General features: G+C 40.5%; 1 protein-coding gene across 3 annotated transcripts in view; it reads right to left on the bottom strand.

The window, feature by feature from the left end:
- PITPNB (phosphatidylinositol transfer protein beta) overlaps positions 1 to 25910 on the bottom strand; it is a 62062-nt gene that overhangs the window by 9627 nt on the left and 26525 nt on the right. For all 3 annotated transcript variants that reach the window (XR_004345349.1, XM_032602454.1, XM_032602455.1), the window contains exon 8: positions 11980 to 12057. Coding sequence is in view for 2 of the 3 variants with exons in the window: in XM_032602454.1 (XP_032458345.1) it covers positions 11980 to 12057 (78 nt within the window). In the remaining variant the exon portion in view is untranslated. The remainder of the gene's footprint in view (positions 1 to 11979; positions 12058 to 25910) is intronic.

The following is a 25910-nucleotide window of genomic DNA, read 5'->3' as shown; positions in this document are numbered from 1 at the left end:
CTGTTTATTAACTGAGGTATTTTTCAACCAAAAGCGGGGACATTTAAAGGGATGTAGCAGCAAAAGTGATCTATAATTATCAAGTATTTGAAGGCACATCCCATACATCCGGACTTTAACTTCCATAAATGATTACAACTCATAGTTTAAATGTAGTAGGGAATCAAATCAAGAGTTAGGGTAAAAAAGGAAAAATATTTAAAAAAAAAAAAGAGCAAGGGAGACAGAGGGGGGACTATGTGGACAGAAAAATAAAATGTTCGCAATTTACTTTCATAAGAAAACATGAAAAAGCAATTAGAATTTGGATCCTCAAAACATGTCACCCTAGGCCCAGAGTATAAAAACTTACTCTGGATTTTTAGGTTCAGCATAGATAAATAAATAAATAGGTAGAGAGAAGGAGAGAGAGGAGGCAGAAAAGGGAGAAGAGGAGGGAAAAAACAAATACGGCAAAGTGCTAACAACTGTCCAGTCTAGATGGAGGTGTTTACTGTTCTATTCTTTCGGTTTTTATGGCTGCTTCTGAAATTTTTCATTATAAAAACTGGGTGGGGGGGGGATTGCAAGCTATAGCATTGCTGATGATTTCTGTGAAACTTAGTGCAGGCTACTGTCCTAGTAAGCACAATATACTAGCATGTTTACTTGGGGGAGAGGGGTGAGTGGTGGGGGAGGGGTGAACCAGGAGCTCACCGCACACATCAGTGTCTTCACCATGGACCCACTTAGCACCACTGTTCTCCCAAGGTGGTATATGCGGGAGACCGATCCGCTCCCGAGCTGACCGAGGAGAGAGCCTGGGACGGGCCCAGAGCAAAGGCAGCCACCAACCTGCCTCTGGGGCTCCCAGTCTAGCATGGAAGGCAGGTATGGTTCAAAGAATCCCAGGTGGCAGAGGCGGACTGCCGGTATGGTCTAGGGGAAGGGCCATCCAGTAAACTCTCAGCCCCAGTTCTGGTGTAATTCCAAGAAGAAAGCTATGTCTCAGGACTGTTATAAAGACTAAATAAGGCAGAGTATGCTCCGTGCTTAGTTGGTGGGACTTGGAGCTTAAAACAGATTAGTTCTCCCTCCCTTATTCTTTCACAGAGTTGTACCTACCACCTTGAATTTGCAAAACAATTTTAAAATAAAGTTTCTCAAAAGAGTAGAGAGTTACGGGGACCCTTTTTATAAAAACTAAATTAGAGTGAAAAGATTAAGCAGCCTTTTACAAGCGTTCTTCCCTTTTTCACCACTGTTCTTAGCTTCACACAGCACTCAAATTGCAGAGCTGGCGTCAGTCACACTGTGTGCCACTATCACTTCTTGTCAGCTTGCACTCATACACACCCCCCACTTTCATTAAGTTCGTTGTGTGTGAACAAATATTACTTCCATTCAGCCACACGTACATAAAATTTTAAAATGATGAACTTCTAGGTCTTATTCTAAAACCTCAAGATTATTCTTCATTTACACAATCATAGCAACGAGACCACATTTCCCCCCCAAACTCTCAATAATGTTCCAGCGTCAAGTGAATTCTATGATACAATATATGAAAGAAGTCTATTTTGGTATTATTAATAGGACTCAAAGTCTGTAGAGTCCTGCATGACTGATCAACTTTTCTCAGAAAATGTCTTCTGTAATAACATTTCATCTTCTGAATAATGACCTGGTACACGGATTAAATCAATGAGGCAACATCACAAGCATTTAAATACAAACATTACATACAGCAGACAGTCCTTTTGTAGGTGAGTTCTATGTCAACAGAAGGACTTGGCTAGCTCAGCTCTAGTTTTCCAATTTCCTTCCCATTAAACAGAGTACCAATGTGAAAATTCAGCATGGATGTGTACGTGTGCACATGCGTGCACATACACATACCCATACTTTATGAACAAGTTTAATTCGGCAAGTATTAAGTGGGCACCATTTACAATCCCATTTGTGCTAGGTGGTATTAGAGGACACACATGTGGCTGGTAGAGAGGAGAGTGACTGTGTATAAAAATAATGATGAAACCACTATCCTTGTACGAACAATCCCTATCAGAAGGGACACACCTCTACTGTGGACACTGTGGCCCCAGACTAAAATCACGTATTTGTAACTCCCCCTCCCGTCCCTGACCTGCAGACCCAGCACTTAAGCTGGGCTCTGGTGTCTCTAAGAGCAGTCCACAGCCTTCCCCAGGATGTAGCAAGCTTCTCAGTACCCAGCCTTGTTGAAATAATGACAAGGTTGGTCTTTTACAGACCATTTTTTCAATAAGCAGTGAGCCAGAGTGGAGGTACTCTCTAATCCAATAAGTGTCACTGACATGAAAATTTCACATGAAGTACAATTTGGGCGTATGTAGAATAAGGCACTTAAAACTGTGAGGTATACCTGCCAAACGGTAGTGCTAGACTCGGAGTAAGGGGACTCGGGTTGCAGTTCCCATTATGCAAAGTAACTTCCCACGTAACGTGGGCAGGATCCTTTACCTCCCCAGGCCTTAACTTCTCTGTCAGTAAAAGCAAAGGCTGGGCTCCACTAGAGCTTTTCATCTTCCACTGACATGCCACTAAAAGCAGGGGTGAAGGAGTTGAGTGTGAGGGTTGGGGTTGGCCCAGGGCTGCAGTGGGTAAGCTCATGTCCCTGACATTCAATGGCTTGTCTTACAACTTCCTATAATTTTGCATTTTATTCTGTAATATGCTTAGGCTTAACAAAATATCCTCCTGCCCACCTACTCAGGCTGAAATTTCCTCTTGACTGAGAACCTCTGATGCACCACTGATTAGTCCTAAGATACCTTCCAGATGGAACATTCCAAGGTCCTATTAATTATGGGCTACTGAGAGCTTCGTTCTCAAACTCCAAATCATTGGACACCTTGTGCTAAGTGAAAACCCTGGGTGTTTCTAAAACACCAACTCTTCAGAATTTCCCCACCATTTTATAAAAACAGCAGGATGAAGCATGGCTCTAATTAAAGAGTAAGCTAAATTTAATACACACATGCCTATACTAAACTGGGGCTCTAAGAACAAAGCACACACGCGTGACTTCAATAATTACCCAAGTTTGTTTCTCACATTCTTTCTAGTGACTTTGGCAGGCTGCTCAGACTAATTAAAGTACTACTGGTAATTTACAAAGTAACACTGGTCTATAGCATTTAGTTTAAAAACTGTAAGTGATGGGACAACAAGAACCAGTTCTCTGAGCTATCTTCCATGGATCTAAAATGTACATTCAGTCTCAATTTGATTTTTCTTTTCCATCCAATTTACGATTATTAAAAAAAAAAGTGCAGCGAAGAATATGTAAACCAATTAAAAAAATAAACAAGTGAACAAACAGCCTGCTGCCTTTATTTCTTGGCCTAATTCTCCACAGTATCAATACTCTAGTGTGAGGTACAGAAGGTGACTTACAGAAGCACAATCTCAAAGATCCCCGGGAGAAAGATGAGAACATAGAAGCTATATATTTTCATCAGCTATCATTATTAATATGTATGTGATATTTAAGGTCTCACCCAATTCTAAAAATGACTTATGCAATTCACCTCTTTATCTGTGCTGTGGTCTTAAAACTAGTGATTAAATTAAGAAAATAGCTTTAAAAGTCTCTTTTGGGACTTCCCTGGTGGTGCAGTGGTTGAGAGTCAGCCCGCCAAAGCAGGAGACACCGGTTTGATCCCTGGTCCAGGAGGATCCCACATGCCGCAGAGCAACTGAGCCCATGCGCCACAACTACTAGGCCTGCGCTCTAGGGCCCACGCGCCACAACTACTGAGCCCGTGTGCCACAACTACTGAAGCCCGTGCGCCTAGAGCCCATGCTCCGCAACAAGAAAAGCCATTGCATTGAGAAGCCCACGCACCGCAACAAAGAGTAGCCCCCACTCACCACAACTGGAGAAACCCCGGGCACATCAACGAAGACCCGACACAGCCATAAATAAATAAATAAACAGACAAACAAATAAATAAAAGTCTCTTTAATGATGACACAGAAAATAGTAAACTTGACTACATGTGGTAAATAAAAGGTAAAAGAATCCTTTTGGCATAATCTTTCTGGGGTGGGGTCTGACACTACGTAATTAAAAAGTTTTAAAGCTGCTCGTATCCTATATATACCATATACCCTTTAACTTGATAATTCCACTTTCAGAAATGCATCCCAATTCATCAGGTAAGAAAATAACACTGTAGATTTTTTCAGAACAGCGAAACCTTGGACTTACTAAACACCCACTGAAAGAGAGTTGGTGAAATACCTCATAGTTCTTCCAAGCAATTGGCTACTATGCATACAGCCATTAAAAACCATCTTTTCAAAGAATGTGAAGAAAAAAAAATCATAATACCAATATAAATAGGTATCTATGTATAATATAAACATCTACAGCAAAATAAACTGTGAATTAAGAAATATAACAAACAGCGGTAATTAAATGCTGAGACTACAACTGACTTTTATTTTCAAAACTTCATAAATATGTATTATTTTATAATCAGAAAAAAAAATTAACACGCTTGAAAAACAGACTCTAAAAAAGTTTTTGCCTTCAGCTGAGTATTTTAGGACAAAGATTTACTTCGCCCTAAATTGTCTGGGTACTATTTTAAATCTTCATTCATCTTTGACTATAAACAATCTAAATATTTTCCTGCTTCTTTTCTTTTTGATGTTTCATAAATCAAAGCTAAACAAAATCAAGCTAAAAGCTGAATTAAGATCTTTAATACGTAACTTTAGTTCAGCCCACATTTAATTTTTCCTCATCTTAAACTTCTAAAGCAAAAACAAGGTATACATGTAAAGTATTATCAGCTTCAGAGTTATCAGAAGTATTCTTGTGAAAAAATGTGTAACCTTTAAAAAAATGTGAAAAATCTCAATGGGACAAGTATTTGCGACCCCACATTCAGAGCAGTGTTTTAGAATCCAGAGAACCCAAAGGAGTTTCAGCCTTCAGGGGGCTCTTTGCTGGCGCAAAGCAGTTTCCTCTTTGGCCTTAACCAGTACAAATGTTTTGTGATTCTTTCCTCCTCCATCATTTGAAAAAATAACCCCAAAGCAAATAAAGGCAAAATCTAAATTCAGATCATTCACACCTAATTCCAATCCAGCCCAAACCTAACACTTCCTAACCTAATGTAGCAGTAAATAAAATCATTCTGCTAATGAAAATACAAGTTTTATACAGATTATAGCATGAAAATTTAAAAAAACAATAGAAAATAAAAGGTAAAGAATGTTTGGTCACCAAAAGATAAGAATCAGAAGTTCTATAAAAAATAAAGTCATGGGCTAACATAAGAACCCAAAATGATCACCCATCTCTACACGATTTTAAATTTCATCTGTAATACTAGCTCGCTGTGAAATGTTTCTAAAATTGTATTTAAATAGTTTGTGTATTCACTGAATTCCTTACATTTCACTTTTCTAACTATAAATGAAACCCCTAAGCTCAAATCATGTTTTTAATTTAACGACACATATTAGGTTACTCTGAGGTATGTGGATGAGGCCTAAGGGAGAGTAATGTATACTGAAGCCACACAACGTAACTAAACAAAACGCAGGGTGTTTAATTGGAATGGTGAGCAATCAGCCCATGCTCTCCACAAGAACTACTTCCTCGTATCTGTGACAAACAAATACACACAAATGCAAAAGAGGGGGAAAAAAACCACCCAAAGGCATTCTGCAAACTCATTTCCTAACAATGTAGTCCTCTCACAGCTTCATCCTACATGTCAGCTGCACATACACTTTTTCCTATTTAAAACGTGTTGGGATAAAGACAGAATAGGTATAAGTTACATCTAACCAGAGTTAATATTTTGCAAGGACACAGCAGTTTTTATAAGGCTCATGCTCCCTTCATATTTCAATTTTTCAATTTTAGGCAATCTGAACGCTCAATTCCAGCTGCTGATTTCGTAATGTTAAGTTTCCAACCCAGAGTTCACTAAGAAAGTTAAAAATAAATGCACTGCTGTGGCTGTTGCCAGCGCCCCCATCAGTAGATATCAACACAAGATTACAGAATGTATGTGGAGTATGCGTACCGAAATTTCAAGCAAAGCCTGATGCTACAATTCACAGCCATTCCCTCAACTTGGTTTAGATTTTGGTAGCCATTTGGACAGACCAACACTGGACATTATATTCTCTGTAAGTACATGGCAAGTCCAACACTGATTTTTATTTGGTTTAAGATAGTTAACTTGAATTCAGCGAATACTTACTAAGTATCTGTAAGTATCTACTATGAGCAAACCCCGTGCTCAGCACTGCAAATATCAAGTGAGCCGGACACAGAGCCTACGGCTGAGAGTTCAGAGAGTGACGGGGGGCGAGGAGGTGGGGGAAGGAAGGGAGTATGAACCCGTGAACCGCCACCCTGACGCAGGACACACCAAGTTCCATGAGCAGGTCATCAACAAAGGACTCGGAAGGGTTCAGGGCAGGAGATTCCTAACTGGTTGGGCAAGTGCTAACCGTCAAATGGAAGAAGTAAACGTGGGATAAAGTTCAAAAGATTAAACTAATCGTAGGTTAAACTAATTTCACAAAAACAGACAGTAAAGCTTACTGCCTGTGAGAGAATGATCAGTCACACTTTCCATGCCTCCAAACTTAGTATTTTTGTAGCTCACACCCATTTTACTAATCAGAACTTTACTAAGCATGTGCTTCGTGCTTGTGTCCAATTACTCCAGGAGTGACACCAAGTACAACTGAAATCACAAATTCACGCTTCAAGTGAAACTCATGAAAACTTTATGGCCCTGACTGTCAGGAAGACACTCCGCAAGAGGCCCATCCTGTCAAATCACTCCTTGAACCTGAGTGAGACATCCCATCCGTCCACGCCTAGTCCTTCGGCTCTGCCTGAGAACAGAGGCATTCGGTACCTGAGATAAAGCTAGAACTAATCATGTACCGCTCCTGGGGCACTTAGCTTCTGGAAGACACAGAACGGCTTTTTCGGTGTCCTCTTAGGAGTTGCATAATTGATACATACTAAGGGCAAAATGCCTATTTTTTATACTGAATTAAAAACCTAGTTGCCAAACCAAGTACTCAAAAAAAAAAATGAGCCATGTTCTAAGGTCTGCTTTAGTATACATAAGCCACAGTGTGGTCAACTAGAAACTAATTATTAAGCCTCTTTATACCACCCACTATGGGGTTTCAAATGTGAGATTACAGGGAGGGAGCACGTTTAAAACGCCTTCACATCCCTCCTGGACTCAGAGCCAGGTCTAGATGAAGACACAGGAGAGCGCCCTCAGCCCTCCTCCTCGGGTGGCTCAGTAAGAGACAGTGCTCATTAGCCTCTAGAGGACGAGGATGGATGATCTGGGCTGCTTTCCTGCCAGTCTCTACCTCAAAGAGATTTCCACTGAGGGGTTTCAAATTCTCCCTCATCCCCTACTTCCATTCTTCCCATCCCCAGCCAACCGAACCTTGTGGTATCTCTACTTTAGGCCACAGACAACCAAAACTGCCTTCTTTTCACAGGTGTGGGGGGAGAAGAGAAAGGAGTCTTGGCAGCACAGCAGGAAACAAATCAGCATCCCCATAATCCAGAGACGGCTGCCCTCCACCGGCTTGGAGAATCCAGAACGGCCTCCGCGATAAGTCCAAAAGGAATCTAAAGCGTGACCGCGCAGGTGGACTGTACAACAAACTGCTCTGCAAGGCCAAGCTCCAACTGCCAGAGCTTTTACGTAAAACTGAATTAACTGACACAGAAGACAAACTGCACGTGTCTTTATGATTAGTAGAGAATATTTATATAAAGATATATAAAAAGATAATATAAAAGCCACCACAATTTCTGCATCAACTTCTTTACTCGGCCCGATCCCCTAATACCCCAGTGTTCAGACACATGTCAAGCACTGTAAGGGCTCTGCAGATGCTTCGGCAAAGCCTCTTACAAAGACCTTTATAGGCCTAATTATTAACTGTCATATATATGTAGACATAGAGGCTGAAGTCTTCATGAGGCATCTGGATTAAATGAAGAAAAAAATGAGACCTTGCTGTAATCTTCAAAAGTGTTGTTTCAGTTGGTTAAAACGACAACTCCTCACCTCATCAGAGAAGGCAAACTGGAAGGCTAAAGGAATCCACATGCAAATGGGTAAACCATTGGTACTGGTAGTCATACCAACATCACAACCCCCGAAACATAAAATGAACCAAAACATCAACACGTGCACACACACACACATGCATGTGTGGTGCTACACAGAAGACATTTACATCCATGAGAAATGCACAATTTTGCCTTGAAGCAAAAATCTTTATAGGTCATAAATCACTCTCCTATTACTATGCAGTCACTTAATCACGTGTTGAAGCCTAAATAACAAAATGTAATTCACATGCTCAGATTTTAAAAATTCTTTTTTTAGAGGGAAAATGAATACGTATACAACTAAGGTCTGCACCTCTGGGTTTGTAGTTTTAAAAAAATAATGTACCATACCATAAACTAAAAAAATGTCTGTACTCCTAACACATACAGGTAATATGAAAATCTATTCCCTGGCAATCCCGTGATCCCCTGCTAGCAAAGGCTCTCTAAACTGTGTGGCCTCTGCTTTATGGCTGACCCGAGTCAAGCACTCATTAAGCACTCATAACCACGAGGGGTAAGGACAGGTGAACCAGGACATGTTCGGCAATCCCCAGACACCAGAACCAAGGGAACCCTGGACACTAGACAAAGAAAAGGAATAACTGTGTCGTAAATAGGGTAGCATATTCACTGACCTCATTAACCCCAGGAGATGATAGAGGATTTTTATTTCCAAAGACAAAAAGCATGACAACAATGATAAAAGCTACCACTTATTGTGCACTTCCTCTCTGCTGGGATTATAACATTCATTATTCAGCCCTCACACAAACCACCTGAGGCAGTTACTAATATCATTCCCATTTTAGAGGTGTGGAAACCGAGGTTCAGAGTTAGGGTTAAGTTATTTAAGTCACAACTTGTGATAGAGTCACGATGGGTTTTTAATGGATCTCCCTTAGTGCCACTGTCACCAAACAGATTCCCTGACCACTGGAAACGTATGACAGGTATTAAGAGAAGAATCAAATTCTGGAAAATACCATGAATAAGAGAGCCACACAACTGCCATGATGTAGGAGGGCAAAACGGTGCAGACTGGTGAGCCGGGATCTCTGGATTAAGAGCCAGAATCTGCTATGTCTCCATGCCTTACACATCTCTGTGACTAGCACTGAATCAGGTGCTACAGAAATGGCAGACGCTTCTCCTGTAACTATTATCCATATTTCTCCGGCCAAGTTTCTAATCTATAAAGTGAAGCAGCTGTATTTACCCCACAGGAAGGTTGTGAAGATTAAATACAACCTTGTCTAATGCCTGGCACCAAAAAAAAGCTTCTTTTCCCTCATCCATTCTGGTGCAGACAAGCATTAAATACTGCAATGATTCAGAAGGAAAATATCACTGTGGGATAAGTAAGGGAAAGTTTCAAAGCAATCACGGGGTGTGCACTTAGCTGTGGCTACCCTTTGGAATGTGTGCTGGTAAGGTGAGTCTCCGCTGAGGGGTATGGAGGGCCTCTGGAGCGGCAGAGGAACCACCAGGCAGCACTTGGACTGGAGCATTCTTCTATACGATCCTGGGTGAGTGGGTCCAGAACAGGGTTTCTTCTTCCTTTTTGCCTTAAGTACCATGTATTTCTTCCCTATTCTCATATTTCAGAAGTATAGAAACCTTCAACTATTATCCTTCCCTGGTGCTCCCTTTGGTGCCAGGCAAATAGGGCCTGCTGAACAGCTGCAGGAGATGCTGATAAGAGCAAGTCAGTCCACAGGTTCCTGTTTTTCTGTATGTTGTATCATCAGCTAGTCAATCCTTCTTACTCTTTAGTTTCTATCTCAGCAGTAAGCGATGCTTTTAAGGCCAGTGTTAAATCTCAGAGGAAGACTTCTCCTCTGACTTAACGCTTGACTCCCTGAGTTATTTCTGAGATCACAGTAACTCACTGAAATTCAGTTAAACAGTAACCCAACTTATGAGAGTAGCTGCACCTACCATCTTTTGGCTCAAGTCAACAACCGACAGGCAAATAGGTAGAATGGTATCACTACCAGCCAGCGCTCTCCCTGAGAAATAAGCTATTGTTTAACCCCCTCACCACACACGCACGCACACACACACACACACACACACACACAAAAATGGGGGCAATAATTTGCCATACTGCAACCTGAAAAAATGCAAAATTTCACAATTTCTAAAAACGAAACCTATTCTAGAATTTTAAGTAACCATTAATGGATAATAAAAGACAAAGCAATGTTAGTTAAAAAGGTAAAAATCATAAATAAAAAAGCAGTAAAACTCATATTCCAAGTTCCTAAAGGTTGGAAATCAGGTAAAAGTCATAGTGTCAAACTACCCTTGCTGCCTGTTATAAAACTGGTTAGGTGGTCCTACAGGAAAGATGTGCACCCAGACACAATAGCCCACCACATAATATAGCATCACCTTTTCAAGTTTATACCTGAAAAATTGACAATTTGAAGAAAATTCAACATTTAATCCACCTCCAAGTCTCAATTTCATGGCCCTCTATTCCCTGAAAACTATCATCAGCTAAAGAGCTGGTACTTATTGGGGCCAGAAGACCTTTGAGAAGATATGGCAACCTTAGAAGCAGACACCTGTCTGCTCTAGCACAGCACTCTCTTTTAAGGCCAGTGTTAAATCTCAGAGAAAGGCTTCTCCTCTGACTCAGGGTGAGTTCTAAAGTTCACAGTGAGAAATCTTGAAAGGGGTGGGGAATTTTTTTTTTTAAATCCATGAGAGTAAATTTAGAACATGCATACTGAACTTGTTCCTTAATTTTTTTTTTTTAAGTGACATATATCACTTTCTGGGTATTAAAAGTCTCTAGTCATGGCCATTAAACTGAGAGAATCTTGAACCAAACTCTATCCAGAGAACAAATGTGAAAATGATTATGAATCATTTCTTATAGAAGAAAGTCAGACTCATTCTTCATTTTAATTGATGTGCAAGACTGTCCAAAATAGTCCAACACCCATGGAGAACCACTCACTGGGTTCTTCTTGTGGGGCTGTTACAGTAATCCCCTATCTGCAAGCAACAACTAACAGTATTTAGTTGTTGCTTGCAGATAGGGGATTACTGTAACAGTAATCCTAGACATCATTTATCGATGACCTGTGACTGGCTTCAGCATAAACAGATTGGTTACCAAGTAAAACCCTGTTGGCGGAAAATCTGCTCTGGGCATGTTTAGGTTTTTATGCTCCTCTTCTCCTGTCAAATTAGCTGTAATAACTTGCCATCAACACATTAAGCCTTCTCTAAGGGGCTGTCATTTAGTTTAGCGGATGTCTTTAAAATCCATTATATTTCTATAGCAATTTAAATTATTACCCTAACATTGCTTTTCTTACTTCCATGAATAAAGTAAGGATGTGCTTTTTATTAGAAAACAACTACTTGCCATCAAAATTGTTCTCTGGTGCCCTGCTTTCCGAAATATAACTATTAAAAGGCCAGGAACATGAGACCGGGGAAGGGGAACTTGTTCAGTTTTTACCAAGACTAAATTTAAACTATCAACCTTCACTTAACATGGATTTTTGTACTGCTTCAAGTCTCAAAAGAGAACATTACAATCCCCAAAGACTAAATCACTTGTCTCTTTTAAGAGTTATCAGAATAGCATTATGCTGAAAGTGACAGCCTGGCTCTGTTCTGTTTGTTAATGCAGCACAGACTTGCTGGCCAACTGCAACTGGCTGTGAGTCCTTATCACAAATAAAACTATTTTTGTGCCATTTCTGTTTTTCACTTAAACGTCACCAGCTCTTCCAGACTCAGGACCTGTCAAGTGTTCTGTTGCCAAGACTCTGCCTGTCAGAAAGGTCAGCATCCAGTACCTTCCAGTTGGGTCCCAAAGGGCCTCTCTTGGTTTTGACTGACTGGAATAACGCTGGGTCTTCATCAGCTTTGTAGTCCTGCAAAGCAAAACAAAGTCAGAAGCAGAGAAGAAAACCAGAGAAAATTCTTTAACCTTGCCAGAACAGCCCTCTGCAGCTACTAAACACATGACAGAAACTGACGGGGCTTACTGTGCTTTGCATAAACGCAGGAAAATGTTTCTATACGATATTAAGTTCTCAGTTTGGTTCTCTTTGCTTTAAGCTTTTACCTTGTAGCAAAACAACTACATAATAAAAAGTAATAAAAGTCCTGACTAACAGTCCACCATGACTGGTTGCTGGATAGCTATCTCTAAGAAATCTTCCAAAACTTTTCAACAGTTTCAGTATTTTGATATACATATAATCACACTCAAGAAATAAAGCCGACCCATACCAGTTTTCACAACACCCATAGATGAAGACACTGGACTCTAATGCCTGCTGGAGAGCAACCCCCATGACTGGGAACACCGATCAGAACCATGGATGCTGTGGCATCCCCTTGAGCTCTGCCACGGCTGGGTCTGTGGTGGATGCCTCAGTTAGGAGGCCAGCCACTCCAAAGCCTTGTTCGTGGAGAGCCATGGGTACACAGGCAAACCTTAGGGACTACACTCATGTCAGGCCTGCAATGCCAAGTGAGGTGAGCGAGGGCTTTACGACTCCATATGGGACTCAGTTATATCATGCCATAGGGAACAGCCCTAAAATCTAGGTTTTATAGGAGGTTTTGGTGTGTAAATACTGTTTCCCTTAATATCCTCTTTCTGATAGAATGGAAAACATGAAAGGAGTAAACCTTTTTAATCCTATCTGCTTTACAAAAGTTCTTTGGTCATTACATACATACATACACACAATCTACAGATAGAAATTAAAAAACTACTTTTGAAGAGCTAACATCCAGATTTTAAAAAAGAAATGAGTTGTAACAGTAACAGTGAACAGAGGTCAGTTGAAAATACTACAAAAGGAGAGACCCTTTCTTCTTGAGCAGAATTTTTAAACCAGGGGTCCTTCACAGCATTTATGTAGGGACCACATACTTTGAGAAAAAGGCCCAGACAAGTCAATATGAAAAAAAATCATTGTTTTAGAGATAGGGGCAGTGCAAGCACTGAACACATGCCAAAGCATAATACAAACTTTCAAAATCAAAGAAAACATGCCGAGAAGCAGCCAATCAAGACTCGACAGTTATTCAGTAAATGCATATGACATGTTCATAATTCCTAAAGAGAAAGTTATAAATAAATTACGTGAGGAAGGAGAAGAGTGAGGTTCGGGTAGACAATAAAACTTTAAAGAAAGTTAACTGGGCAAATGTGTGACCTTGAACTCCTAACCGCTGTCTTCTAAGAAGCTACAAAAAGGTCCCCCAGAGGGTTAAGACGATTACACAGGCAAACTTGGCTGGCCATGCTGAGCCTTACTGCTAAAATACGCAACATGGCGCAGCTACAGGCACGAGGTCAGTCAGCACTGTCCAGGAATGACAAACTGGGATGAGCCAACTGCAAGGAGTCAGACAACTGGAGTTAGCTGTTGTGTCTGGGCACATCAGCAGAAAGTTCAATTACTGTCAGCTAACATGAATTCTTAAATTCCAATTTAGAACCGCACCCTAAAAATTAACAACTTCACTGCTGACTGAGAAAAGAATCAACTGTACAGGTGGTCTCAAGACCTGGATTCACAGTGAGAAATCAGCTGTCCTACTAACAAATACTTGTAACCCCATAACACATTTTCTTCTAGGTCAGGGGCTTGGAAACCCAGAGATAAGCTCAGTTTCCTCCAAAACTGAAAATATTTAACATTATATCAAATAATCACTTTTGACATTATCTCCCTCGATTCAAGGTCTATTTATTGAACAGCCATCACAGAAAAGGTGCATTACATATGCACCATGCAGTGCACAGGATGCTAAGCTAAGAGGCAGTCTAAGGGATCTAAGGACACAAGGAGAGCCAACACCTGGTTCTGGCTCCTAGAAAATCAGTCTAGCTGGGAGCAAAGCAAGAGAGACAAAGAAACGGTAATCGAAACCCCAGGGGGCTACATGTTGACTGCCAACAGAGAGTGGAGAGGAGAGTTATAGAAAGAATTGAAACCAACCGACACCAGCCAAGGAAATGTATTTTTAAAATGAGTTTTAACATCATGTTTAAAAATCTTACTGCTAAAGAACACTGTGTTAAATTTTTTTATGATAAAATTTTAATTATCTGTATAATGCCCAGAGGTCTGACCAATGTTTAACATTTAACAGTTCATCCCATTTGAAGGAAAAATACTTCCTTTTGTCTTTTTTACTAACTGGGGTGTGACCTTACTGTGGGCATGATGCTCAAGTTTTTGTTTTTTACAAAATTGAAGATATTATGGAGCCTGGCATGAGTTGAATAGTAAACACCACATTTCCTGAATCTAAGAGGCTGCCAGTTACAGGATGCTCCATTATTTTATGTACCATTAAGAAGGAAAACACTAAGCCAATAAAACATGCCACAACTGGAAGACAAATCTGACGAAATAGAGACTGCAGAACTATCTCTGAGGATGCTAAACTCACCAGCTCCAAGAGAAAGAAAAAGCAAAATCCACAAAACAAAGTGTACACAAGTATCAGTAGGGCTGACAGTATACAATAAGGGTAGTACATAAACCAAGGCAGAACTAATTTAAGAAAAGCGAGCTTGGTCTAAAAATTGTACCAGCATAAATTATTTTCATGTAGAGGTAAACTAATTAAGGGGTGACTCACCCCAGGAGGTGGGTCTAAGCATGATTACAGCACCAGTGAATGTGAAAATGTAAGCTGTTGGATTAGACGGACTTTTGGACAATACTCCTTTCTCCTTCCTAACCCCACCCAGCTCCATACCACAGCGACACCTTAAGGGATTTTCAGTGCCTATCTGACATAGATTAATTAACTGAAGAACATGGAATAACACTTTAAAAGTTCTCCACTCTGGACCTAATATACTGATCCTGAAAGTTTATTTCCGAGCCTTCATTATTAGTGCTGTTCACTGAATAACTTTTCTGAACTACGGATTCACAAAATTATAGAGGTGAACTGCACCTTGAAGACCACCCAAGTCGCTTCAATTCACAAATGAGGAAACCACAGTCCAACAAGAAGGTGGCAAAGGCTCACCTACCTGAGGACTTGAACACAAGCCTTCTTACCCTCTGTCCTGGGCTCATTCTAGTCCAGCACACAGGAGGACAGCAGAAGGGTGTCCACAAAAGCCAGATAAGCAAAACACATTTCAAAAACACCAAGAAGCAGCAGCACCAGAGATACCAAAGTGGATTTTCCTATAAGGCATGAGTGTGTGTGTATAAAATATCACACATACACATATATACATATATCTCAACCCAGTCTTCCCTCTCCGCTTTTTTCTCTTGAATACAAAGCAGCAAACATTAAGGATATACTGAAAATGCAACAAAACCCAATTATTAACAACAGCACCTTAACCCTGACAGATGAGGATAATGCATCTTGTCAAAACCTAGGAATTTTTTTGTGCTTTTTAATGTTAGTTTGAATACGTAAATGTTTAATCAGTTGAATTAAGTAGCAAGATATTAAAAAGCAGGAAGCAGGTGTGGTTTTAACAACCTCAGTTTTGTATCTCTATAACAAACATTTAATTTTTTGAACAGTATCTTTTTTGCTACAATTCTATTGTTGGGTAGCTAGTTTGGTCTTTCTGTATATGAAAACTGGCCGATTTATATCCGTATCACAATGAACAAATATATTCCTTCATGTATGACAGTTTCAGCATACAGAATGCAACCTCCGCTACCAATTATAGCTGCAAATGAGCAATAGTGTGGAATGAGACAGCCTGCTGGCTTTGTTAGTATTCTGTCTCCTTTGGGATCCCGTGGGGAAAGGGGAGGCTCTGATGAAGAGAAGCCCTTGGCTCATGGTTTATTGTGCTTGCCACCAGCTGCAGACTTCTCATCTCATTAGTTCTTTTAGAATACTGTGGGTGAAGACAGCTGTAGCCTACTTGAGTCTTCAGCTCCTGGGTATTCTGAAGGCTGAATTTGCTATGCACTTTCTGTAATCCTTGGGAAAAAAAAGAAAGCAAATTCACTAGGCCAAGGAAATGTATTTTTAAAATGAGTTTTAAAATCATGTTTAAAAGTAGAAAAATCTTATTGCTAAGGTGCACTGTGTTTAAAATTTTTTATGATCAAATTTTCATTGTCTGTATAATGCCCAGAGGCCTGGCCAGGATAAGGAAGGGTTTAGTAAAACCATCATTATCAAGTTAGGTGTAATGTCCCCAGACACTGCTTGCTCCACCAATGCTAGCGCCTGAACAACAGAAAAACACAATGGTATCAGCATAAGGTAGATTCAGATAAGTGTTAATACAGCTCTATTTAATTGAAAACTCTTATTTGTAAAAAAGGCAAGTCAAGACACCCTTTGGAGAACAAATAAAATAAAATATGGTAAATAAATGGATTACTGAGACTCCATGCTAGAGCCACAGAATACATTAATTAAATTCTTATAAATAACTGTTTTCTGTCACTGGAATACAAAAGTTGGGCTACCTCTTGGGTGTACATCTGTTACTCACTACAGTTCTCAATAGAAACTCTCAACAGAAACCAGATTCATTTTGAAGACAAAGAATATTAGTTTTACGGGGCTTCCCTGGTGGCTCAGTGGTTGAGAGTCCACCTGCCAATGCACGGGACACAGGTTCGTGCCCCGGTCCGGGAAGATCCCACATGCCGCAGAGCGGCTGGGCCCCGTGAGCCATGGCCGCTGAGCCTGCGCGTCTGGAGCCTGTGCTCCGCGACGGGAGAGGCCACAACAGTGAGAGGCCCGCATACCGCAAAAAAAAAAAAAAAAAAAAAATTAGTTTTATGAATCTTTTAGCATAGTGGCTGTCCCCCAAAATGCAAGTAAAAAATCTGTGCTGAGCCAACCCAATGTCCTAGAGCCAGACTGAACTCATGATTATAAATGGGGGAGTGAGGAGGTGATGGGGGTAGGCTGGTAAGAGCTTCTTAACAGCTTGTGGAAAAATTGAGATGAGCTCCAGATACCAGAAACTGCTTAAAGAACCATGCCTGGTTACCACAGGTGAGGTTACAGTAAACTAAGGAAAGGAAAAGAGTGCCCAATCCACATGCATTCGCAACTCCTTGACACCTGCTCTCCCCAAAGAGAAACAATTCTACAGGGTAAACAAAAACTTGAGAGAGATATTAGGATCCTGCAGCCTGCTGTAAAATGCCTTCCTTTAGCACAAGATGATTAATTAGGTGTCTATTCAAATAGCTCAAAGATAATCATTAAGTTTAAAATGCACAGGTATTGCTGCTCAACTTAGCAAAGCTCATTTCTTCTAATCACATCCTAAAAGTAAAGACCAGGATGGGGGAAAGAGCTGAATTAAACATGTAGATAAACAAACATCATCATTTATTAGCACTGCCCTGTATTTTCCAGTACTGTGGCACTTAGAAAAAAGGAGTTCCCAGATCCCATCACCATTGACCCAGTGCATAGCTAACTGGAGCTGAGAAAACTCAAGCTAGACTCTAAAAGGGAAGTCCATTAAAAAAAAAAAAAAAAAAAAAAAAGTTTGCATTAAATTTTGCAAGTAACAGAGGTGTAAAGAGAAACCATTTACTAACTTGTTTAAGAAACTCATTTCAACAGTTATTTTCAAATAAGCAGTTTTCTTTCCTATTTTTAATCACATCTCCCCAGTGATTCCTCACCCTTTCAGGTTCCCATAGAGTACCATTAATGTAGTATAAGTAAATCTCATTAATTCAGGTCCTACCACCTTGGAATTCATAATAATTCGGACAGGGGCTAGACTGAAGTTTATCTTTGCATGATCTATGAAAAAAAGATTTGCTACACAAATTAATAGAGTAACAAGATCTCAGGAGGGCTGTTTAAACAGTTCAGAAGTGTTTTAGAGCAATTCAGAAGCATTCATTTGCATATAATTATTATGCTAATTACAAATCATTCTTATCTATTCATTAAAGCAGATTCCCAAAGGACCACTAATTGTCAATAACTTGTTGGCCTAGTTTCTGTTACTGAATGTACCTCAGAGGAACAAAACTGCATTAAAAAATATTCTCTAATTCAACACTCTCATTAATCCTTACTGGCTTTCCACCAATGAATCTTTAAAGCTGAATTTTTAAACAACTGCCCTGAGAACTGAGAAATGCAGTCAAACCTACACACCCAAACAGAACACTTTCTTGTAATCTTTTCAATCTCATAGAGACGCTGCACAGAGACCTGGGGTGGGCGAGCTTGGCGGACAGGGGAGGAGGACAGACGCTGTCAGCAGAGCTCTGTGCTGAAAGGTGGCCACAGCCTAGAGCACTGCTGGGCTAGAGCACAGCTAGAGTAATCACCTCCTCCATTCCTTCTCATCTTGTCCGAATCACAGCCAGAGCCTGCCAACACTGTCATGTTTATGAAGGCAGACCCCCAAAGCCTTTGGAAGGTTGCAAATTGATAGAGAAAGAGAAAAAAACTCAGAATTTCAGTTACGAAAAGAAGTTACAACCAAAAGCTTGATGTGACAGTCTCCATCTCCTACAACCTGACAGGGAAACTAAATAGTTGGGCTCCAGAGGCTGGGTTCCTGGAGAGCCCAGGGCTGGCGGGTACTACTCCCCAGCCCTCCTCTCAGGGGTCAGTAGGCTACTGGTTTGGATAAGCCTGTGTTTCATACACAAATATACAATATATTTGTTACTGTTACATTATATTTATTATTATATGTTTATATAGTATAGCATTTAAAAATGAAGACATTTTAAACTCTTAAAACCAATGAAATAAGTTTCAACATACCAACAAGTCAGTTTTATTAAAGATGATTGTTAAATATATATTTTAAAATTAAACTGCGTATGCCTAAAACATAAACAATATGTTTAGGAAAGTTCTGCTTAACATAAATGCATTTATTTCCTTAAATGACAGTAGATCACAGAACGTATTACATCGAATTCCTTACACTAAAATGGGAATGTCCTTTTGAAAATTCACAGGGTGAGCCCTCTCCAGTAAAATGTCCATTTTGGTTCATGATTTGGGCTTCAGGCACAGCTGCATCTAAATCCCAGGACCCCATTAATTCCATTAGCACCAATTTAACAAACACTAAATGGGAAATAATTGCAGAAAAAATTTTAACTTTTTTTTTTTTTTTTTTACAGCAAGAGCAAAATCTGATAAGCAGCATCATTCTTGCTACCATTTTAGGAAAACTTACTTATGTTCCAGGCACACACTTTCTCCTAGTTAACCCTCACAACCTTGGAACAAAGTTACTAACATTGCCACTGGGGGTGAGGAAGTGAAGTTCCTTGCCCAAGTTCACGGTGGCTGAGCAGAGCCAGGACTCAGATGCTGCTCTGTGGACACCCAGGCACCATGAAACTTTACTGCAAAAATGTGATGTGATTTACACTTCATCACTTGATAAGACTCAAGTACCCTAAGGGATGTTTACTCCCACTCAGTCTAGAGAACCTCTCCTTGAGGGCTTTACACTGCTGAAAAGGGCTTTTATAAGGAACAGACTTTAAAAACTTGATTTGGAGCTGTTTATGCTAATTTCTTTAAAAATATCTGCCGTTAGCTGCTCAAAAAACACCCATTTTCTAACTCTTACCAGACAATTTCTCCCCCCTAGGAACTACTTCACACCTGACCACCTCCACCACCCTCCCTGCTTTTTTACTTTGAAATCATGGAAGAGATTAGAAGTAAATACCAATAACAGGTTCTAGTGGAAAAAGTATTTTCTGCAACATAAGCTTGTACACAGAGTTTTCAGAGAAATTTTAAAATTCTTGCTAAGATTTAAGCAAGCATGAAATAAGCAATGTGCTCTTTTCCCACAAGAGGGCACTGCCATCCAACTATGCCTTCAAATACACAGGACATTCTCTAAATCCACCACTGGATGCAAATCTAAGTGTTCCAGAGTACTTGACCATGTAAGGCAGCAGAATAAAGTGGGAAGCATTTTCACATTTCTTTTTAATAAGAACCATGCTTACATTTATTTATATCTTCTTTGAGAATGGAGAAAAGAAAAAACCCTCTGTAACTCACTACGAAAAGGATCTTGACAATGATTTGCTTCACAGCACAGCGAAGGGAGACGAGATAAGCCTTTGACAAGTGAAGTTTCTTAAGCAAAAGCAAAACCACCACTACCTCAAAACCTGTACTTGAGTTGTTCTGTTTTATTTTCCAGAGGTCAAGGAGGCTACTACTACAAGTCAGGAGCTGGATCACAGCTCTCACCTCTTTATGATGCACACACTTTAATAAAGAGCTTTTGGAGCTCTTGCACGTATACCGGGGATAAGTTACACCCTTTCAAGATAGAAATGAGTGTCTAGGTTCATTCTAGTGGCAGAAGGGAGAGGTACTCTACTGGGTTGAGTGTCTGCTCATGCCAAGGAGACCTGAAGCATCTGGCAACCACAGGCTCCTCGCACTTGCTGGAGCCCGGCCACAGACTTCCAATAAACAAAGGCTCTCTTCACGGCTGAAGAATGGGGCAGCCACAGCTCTGGGAGGCAGAAAGCCCTTCTTAGGAAGTGAGAGGCAACAGCTGGAACAAAAGTAACATCTAAGATGCAGGCACTCTGTGAAAGCTGTGGGCAAGAATGAACTGGAGTGACGGTCAGCGCTGACCATTTAGGGTTATCAGCTACCAATGGTTAATTCTGAAGTCTATTAGATTGACCCCAAAAGTGTCACTTTTGTGGCTCAAAAGCTGACAAATATTAACAATTTCATATGGTCTGATCAAATATTTAACTTTTTCCAGCCGAATTTCATGTTTCTGATTTTAAAGAGAAAAAATTTTAATCTTATAAAGATTATTTAGAAAGCATATTTTGTGATTCTTACATTTCTTTAAAATTATGAAGTTTTTTTTTAAAGGCAGTGCAATAAAGCATATGTTGCCAAGACTATCTACTCAAATGTGTAACATCTGGGTACTGTCTCACAGAATGTCTGATCAAAAGAAAAGATATGCCCGAATCCTTCCTAGAGCGCAAGAAACAAGCACTGCTTAAAAGTGTGACCAAAACTTACATGCCTAAATAAATGAAACCAAGTTTCATCAGCTTTCCATGGCTGACATTTAGGAAAAAAGTATGTTTAAAACGAGCAGTAACTTTAAAACAATACATACTCATGGTTTAAGACAATTATAAAGTGCCAGATTGTTCAATACTCAAATAATGGAATGGTGTTCAAAGTGAAAACAGCTAAGTGGGTGGAAAAGGCAAGTCTTACATGTTCATTTCCAAAGGCAACCAAGATTTCAGAAAATCAGAGACAGCTTAGTGTACTTCTGCTCTCAACTAAAACGGGCCCACCAAAACATATTCACCAAACAAATGGATCATAACCGGAGAACAAATGGTCAGTGCTGGAAAGAACAAGCAAAAAGCACAAACTTTAAAAGCCAATTCATTTTCCTGAAGACCACCATCACCACGGGACTCCTACAAGTGTCTTGGACGAGCCCAACAATCCCATTACTGCCTCTGGATACGCAATTAAACGGTGGGGGCTCTTCATTTAGTAAAGTACTAAACTCCAAATCTACCATCCTGTCAGCCTTTGAACCCGGACTTTGCAGGCACCCTGGGGCCCAGCACTGGTCTCTATCAGTTGTGAGAAAAAAAGCTCTTTGGTGGAGGGCACTTGACACCACCAGACTACACAATCAGAAAAAACGAACTCCAAGTCACTTAGAAACACTTTTACCATGTTCACTGATTAAGAATCTTGCAGGCTCTTCAGAAAGATACAATTATTACTTTATCTGGAAAAATATTTACCATGCCAACACAGAGCAAATAGCAAGTTCCAATAAATGTTTGCTAAATGAACATGAAAATATATGAGCGGTGTTCACTGTAAGTACGCACACCAAAAGACATCTTAGGGTCTCCAATCCTTCTATTCTGTTGTATGTATGCAAATTTCCAAATATGCCAGAGTTTAGCAGTTATGCATGGAGGTAACAAAGGCCACTGACGAAAGCTGCTATTTCGGGGGGCAAGAGAAGATGGATGGAAGAGCCAGCACTTGAGAATGCTCTTAATCAACATAATGCAAAGGAAGGAACAGCATACAATGAGATGTTCTAGAAAAATAAGTCAGTAGCCCTGCTTTTGAGTCCATTGGTAACGTGGCTTGTGGGAAAGTTACAGCACTTCCCTGAGCTGAAACTCCTAAACAGTAAAATTAGCGACTGGTGTGAATGTTTTGGGACCATGGCCTCCAACTGAGGTTCCTTCTGCTTCCAAAATCCTAGAAGGAGAGTGCCCCCTCTACACTGTTGACCAGTAACAGCATACTAGAGCACTTCCCAAGAGTGAGCAGAAATCACCTAAAGAGCTGGACAGAGACAGCCCAGGGCCTGGAAGGCTCTGACCTGGGAGGAGGAGAATTTACATCTTTAACAAGCTGCCCACGGGGCAGACCTTGCTTAAAAGAAAAGCGTTTTGGCCAAAGTCCTAGCTTAGGACTTAGCCACAACGTTCCCCAGAGGGCCTCAGGGGCCCTAAAAAGAAGCTTGTAACCTCTAAAGAACGTTCAGAGAACTGGACCAGTGGGCAGATCCAGCCACAACTGAGACCCACACATATACGGCCTTGTGGCCGTGGTGGGGGTGTTCTCCAAAGGAGCCCAAACAAGTGGGGAAACTACATAGGCTGGAACGGAGCAGAGGGGTTCCAGGCCCCGCGAGGGAGTGAACTTTATGAGCAGCTCTGGCCTCTCACCTGGGAGTTCCTGTGTCCCTTGGGGTAGCAAGGAAAGAAGTGGGACTAGTGAGGGGAGCCACACTTGGCTCCAGGAGCTCCTGTTGAAAAAGCTGCTCAGGAGAAGTTTTCTACTGGAAGGAGGTGGCACAGAGCCGTCTGGAGTCCAACAGTGGTGACCCAAGGAGCACAGCCCAGGGAGGGAGGTTTGGCTACTGGGGGCAGGCATCAGGGCTGAAGGCATAGAGCTCTGAGTCCAGAGTGTGAGATACCTCCTCTCCACCACTTCCCGGGGGGGGACAATCGCAAATGTGGAGAAAAAAAAAGGACTTGGGGTAAACACAACACGGCAACCAAAGCATTATACTCATGAGCATGTAAGGATAAGGACCTGAGAGTAACAAATGGGGCAGAGGGGGGTTTAAAAGGACAGAAGAAGGAAGAGATATGTATGAAATCTGAGCTTTATCTTAAGAGCACGAGCTTCCTGGGTCACTCACAATGAAAGTGCCCCTCTGAGCTCTTTGAGGAGTCTCCACTAAGGATCTGATCAATCAGACCACACCTTGCACATCCTTTCTGTGACCCAGAAACAATATGGCATGTGAGTTTCTAGCTTGTGTCTCTTCCTTTTAGGAATACCGTCTTCAGTGAAACAACACTAAGGTTAAAAACTGGGCAACTCTTGGCTTTGAAATGCCTCATTTGGGAAAAAGCTTTCACCTTTAATTAATACACCCTAAGATGATGAAAAAGGGAAAAAAATTATTCTCTCTTTAAACCTGATGCATTTTAATTTGGCATAGATCTATATTTTTCAACTATATCTCCCAAACTTTTATGCCATTAATATTTGCTTATTACTGACATCTAAAAAGCAGATGTTCAGCTTTATCAATTTTAGACCTGTGAGTCTTACAAATTTGAATTGAACATTTATTTCCACGAAAAAAAATTATAAATTATAAAAATACAGTCCCATAGCATGTACTTCAGAGGAAGCATAGACTACAGAGGAAGGCTGATACAATCCTTTCCCGGTTACACATAAATACCTAAAACGTGGTTCCAATTTCTTTTCTTTTCTTTTCTTTTTTTTAAATTGTGCTCATTTTCTTTCAAATTACTTCCAAAAACGAAGGTCTCTCTGATGTTAATCATGTGTACACTTCGGCTTACACTTTAAAGACTCTTCCTCTCCTGGGAAGTGACTTTTGTATACAAATCACGGAAAGCTACTTAGACAAAGTGCTGGAGATGATTAAAAGGGGCCAGATTCAAATTCATACCTTAAAAAAAAGCAGAAGCAGATGTCAACTGACTCATTTGTGTATATTTTGGAAATGAGTTGAAGATATGCATGTGCATTTCATCAGGACATTTAAAGAATTCTCAACTTTTTATTGTGGTTATGTATCGACAACGACTTTAGAAATTAAAAATACTTTAAAACTTCTATTCTGGTGTTTTACGCTGGACACCTTGACTCCTCCTTACAATCTGATCTAACTGAAACACTTTTTAATCTGACAGAAAGGCATCTGCTCATTCAGAAAGGACACAGTTTTTAGAACTGAAGGCACATCACATATACTTCATGATCCAGAATTAGTAAAGAAGGAGCTAAAGTAGCATTTGTCCATTTAATATTTGAACAATAAAAACTTCATTTCCTCCAAACGGTCTCCCCATTGCCCTTTTTTTTTCACACCACAGAGGAAAAAATCTGCAAATTCTCTTTGACTGATCAAACCTTTACTGAAGAGCTCTCTGCATGTCAGGCGTTGAGCATCCTGTTAGGTCCTAGAAACACAGAGATGATCAGTACAGTCCAGGCCCCCAAGGGGCACCCAATTTACTGAGGAAGGCTTTTCAAGAGTGATAGCTGGGTTATATTTGAAATGGGGGAGGGGCAAGAAGCTGAGGGGATGGAGGAGATGTGGGGGCAGGGGGTGTGTTCTGATGGAACGTGATTGTGCTCAGTGGCTGCTGCAATTACAAGCAGAAGGAGCCTTCCCTCTAAAAGGATGTAACATCTTAATACTTCACTCCAATGCCTCTTCCACTAAAACAAGAAATCTGTTTTGCATGGTAGCCAAAAGAAATTGGGTGGGGACATTTAAGCAGAAATCTCAGACTGCTCAGCTTGTTTCATTAGGCAGTGCTGTTATCTTCTAGAAAATACCAGAGAATGGTGGCTATAGTAACAGTCCTATGCAGACTTCCCATAAGTCATCAAGGAAAAAACCAAATAACCCATAAATTTAAATGTATATATTATTTCTGTAGCAAATTACTCTGTGACTCTGCATCACAGTGACAGGTTTTACAACTCCTTGTTCCTAGAGTTAGTTTGACAATGTCATCCTTCGATTATGTAAATATGTCAAAGCATCCACCCAAGTATTCAGTTACACTGTGGGTCTAATCACATCCCTTCTATGCATGGTGAAGTACAGTGCATAAGCATGACCAAAACCCAGCAAGTCTACAAGGAGAGCAACACAGCAGAGAGAGTTAAACGCTAAAAGCAGTCAACAGTTAACTCTCAACTAGAATAACGTTCAGGGCTGTGTTTGTATTAAATCCAGCTGCAGTGACAGAAACCCCCCACCAGGTGGAGTAAAAAGATTCAAGCTTCACTTCCAACTTCCTGGTTTCTTAACTCCCAACCATTTCACATTTGTCCTGATTTGGGAGAGTTGACTACTTATCCTCTCAAAATTACTAACCGACTGTTTTTACTTCTTTTAAAGCAAGTAATATGCAGGACAGAAATTCAACCATTTCAGACGTTTTAAGAAAATTTAGCTCATTCAAGTAAAACCAGAGTTCATTAAAAACAAAATAAAAACCAAGGAATTAAGTCAGACTGAGACTAAAACCTCCAGGAGTTAAGGTGCCAGGCTGAGCATGGAGAGGTGACTACACCTTCAGGTCTCCCTACTGAAAATCCACCTCGTTGGCCCATGCACAGTTAACCAAACTCCCAATTCTAGTATCACTTTAATCCTTAAAGAGCAAACTTGAGGTACTAAAAATTG

This window comes from Phocoena sinus, chromosome 14 (genome assembly GCF_008692025.1).
Source record: "Phocoena sinus isolate mPhoSin1 chromosome 14, mPhoSin1.pri, whole genome shotgun sequence".
Taxonomy (NCBI): domain Eukaryota; kingdom Metazoa; phylum Chordata; class Mammalia; order Artiodactyla; family Phocoenidae; genus Phocoena; species Phocoena sinus.
Note: the sequence above shows the minus strand (reverse complement) of the source record. Positions and strands in the feature narration are given on the sequence as shown.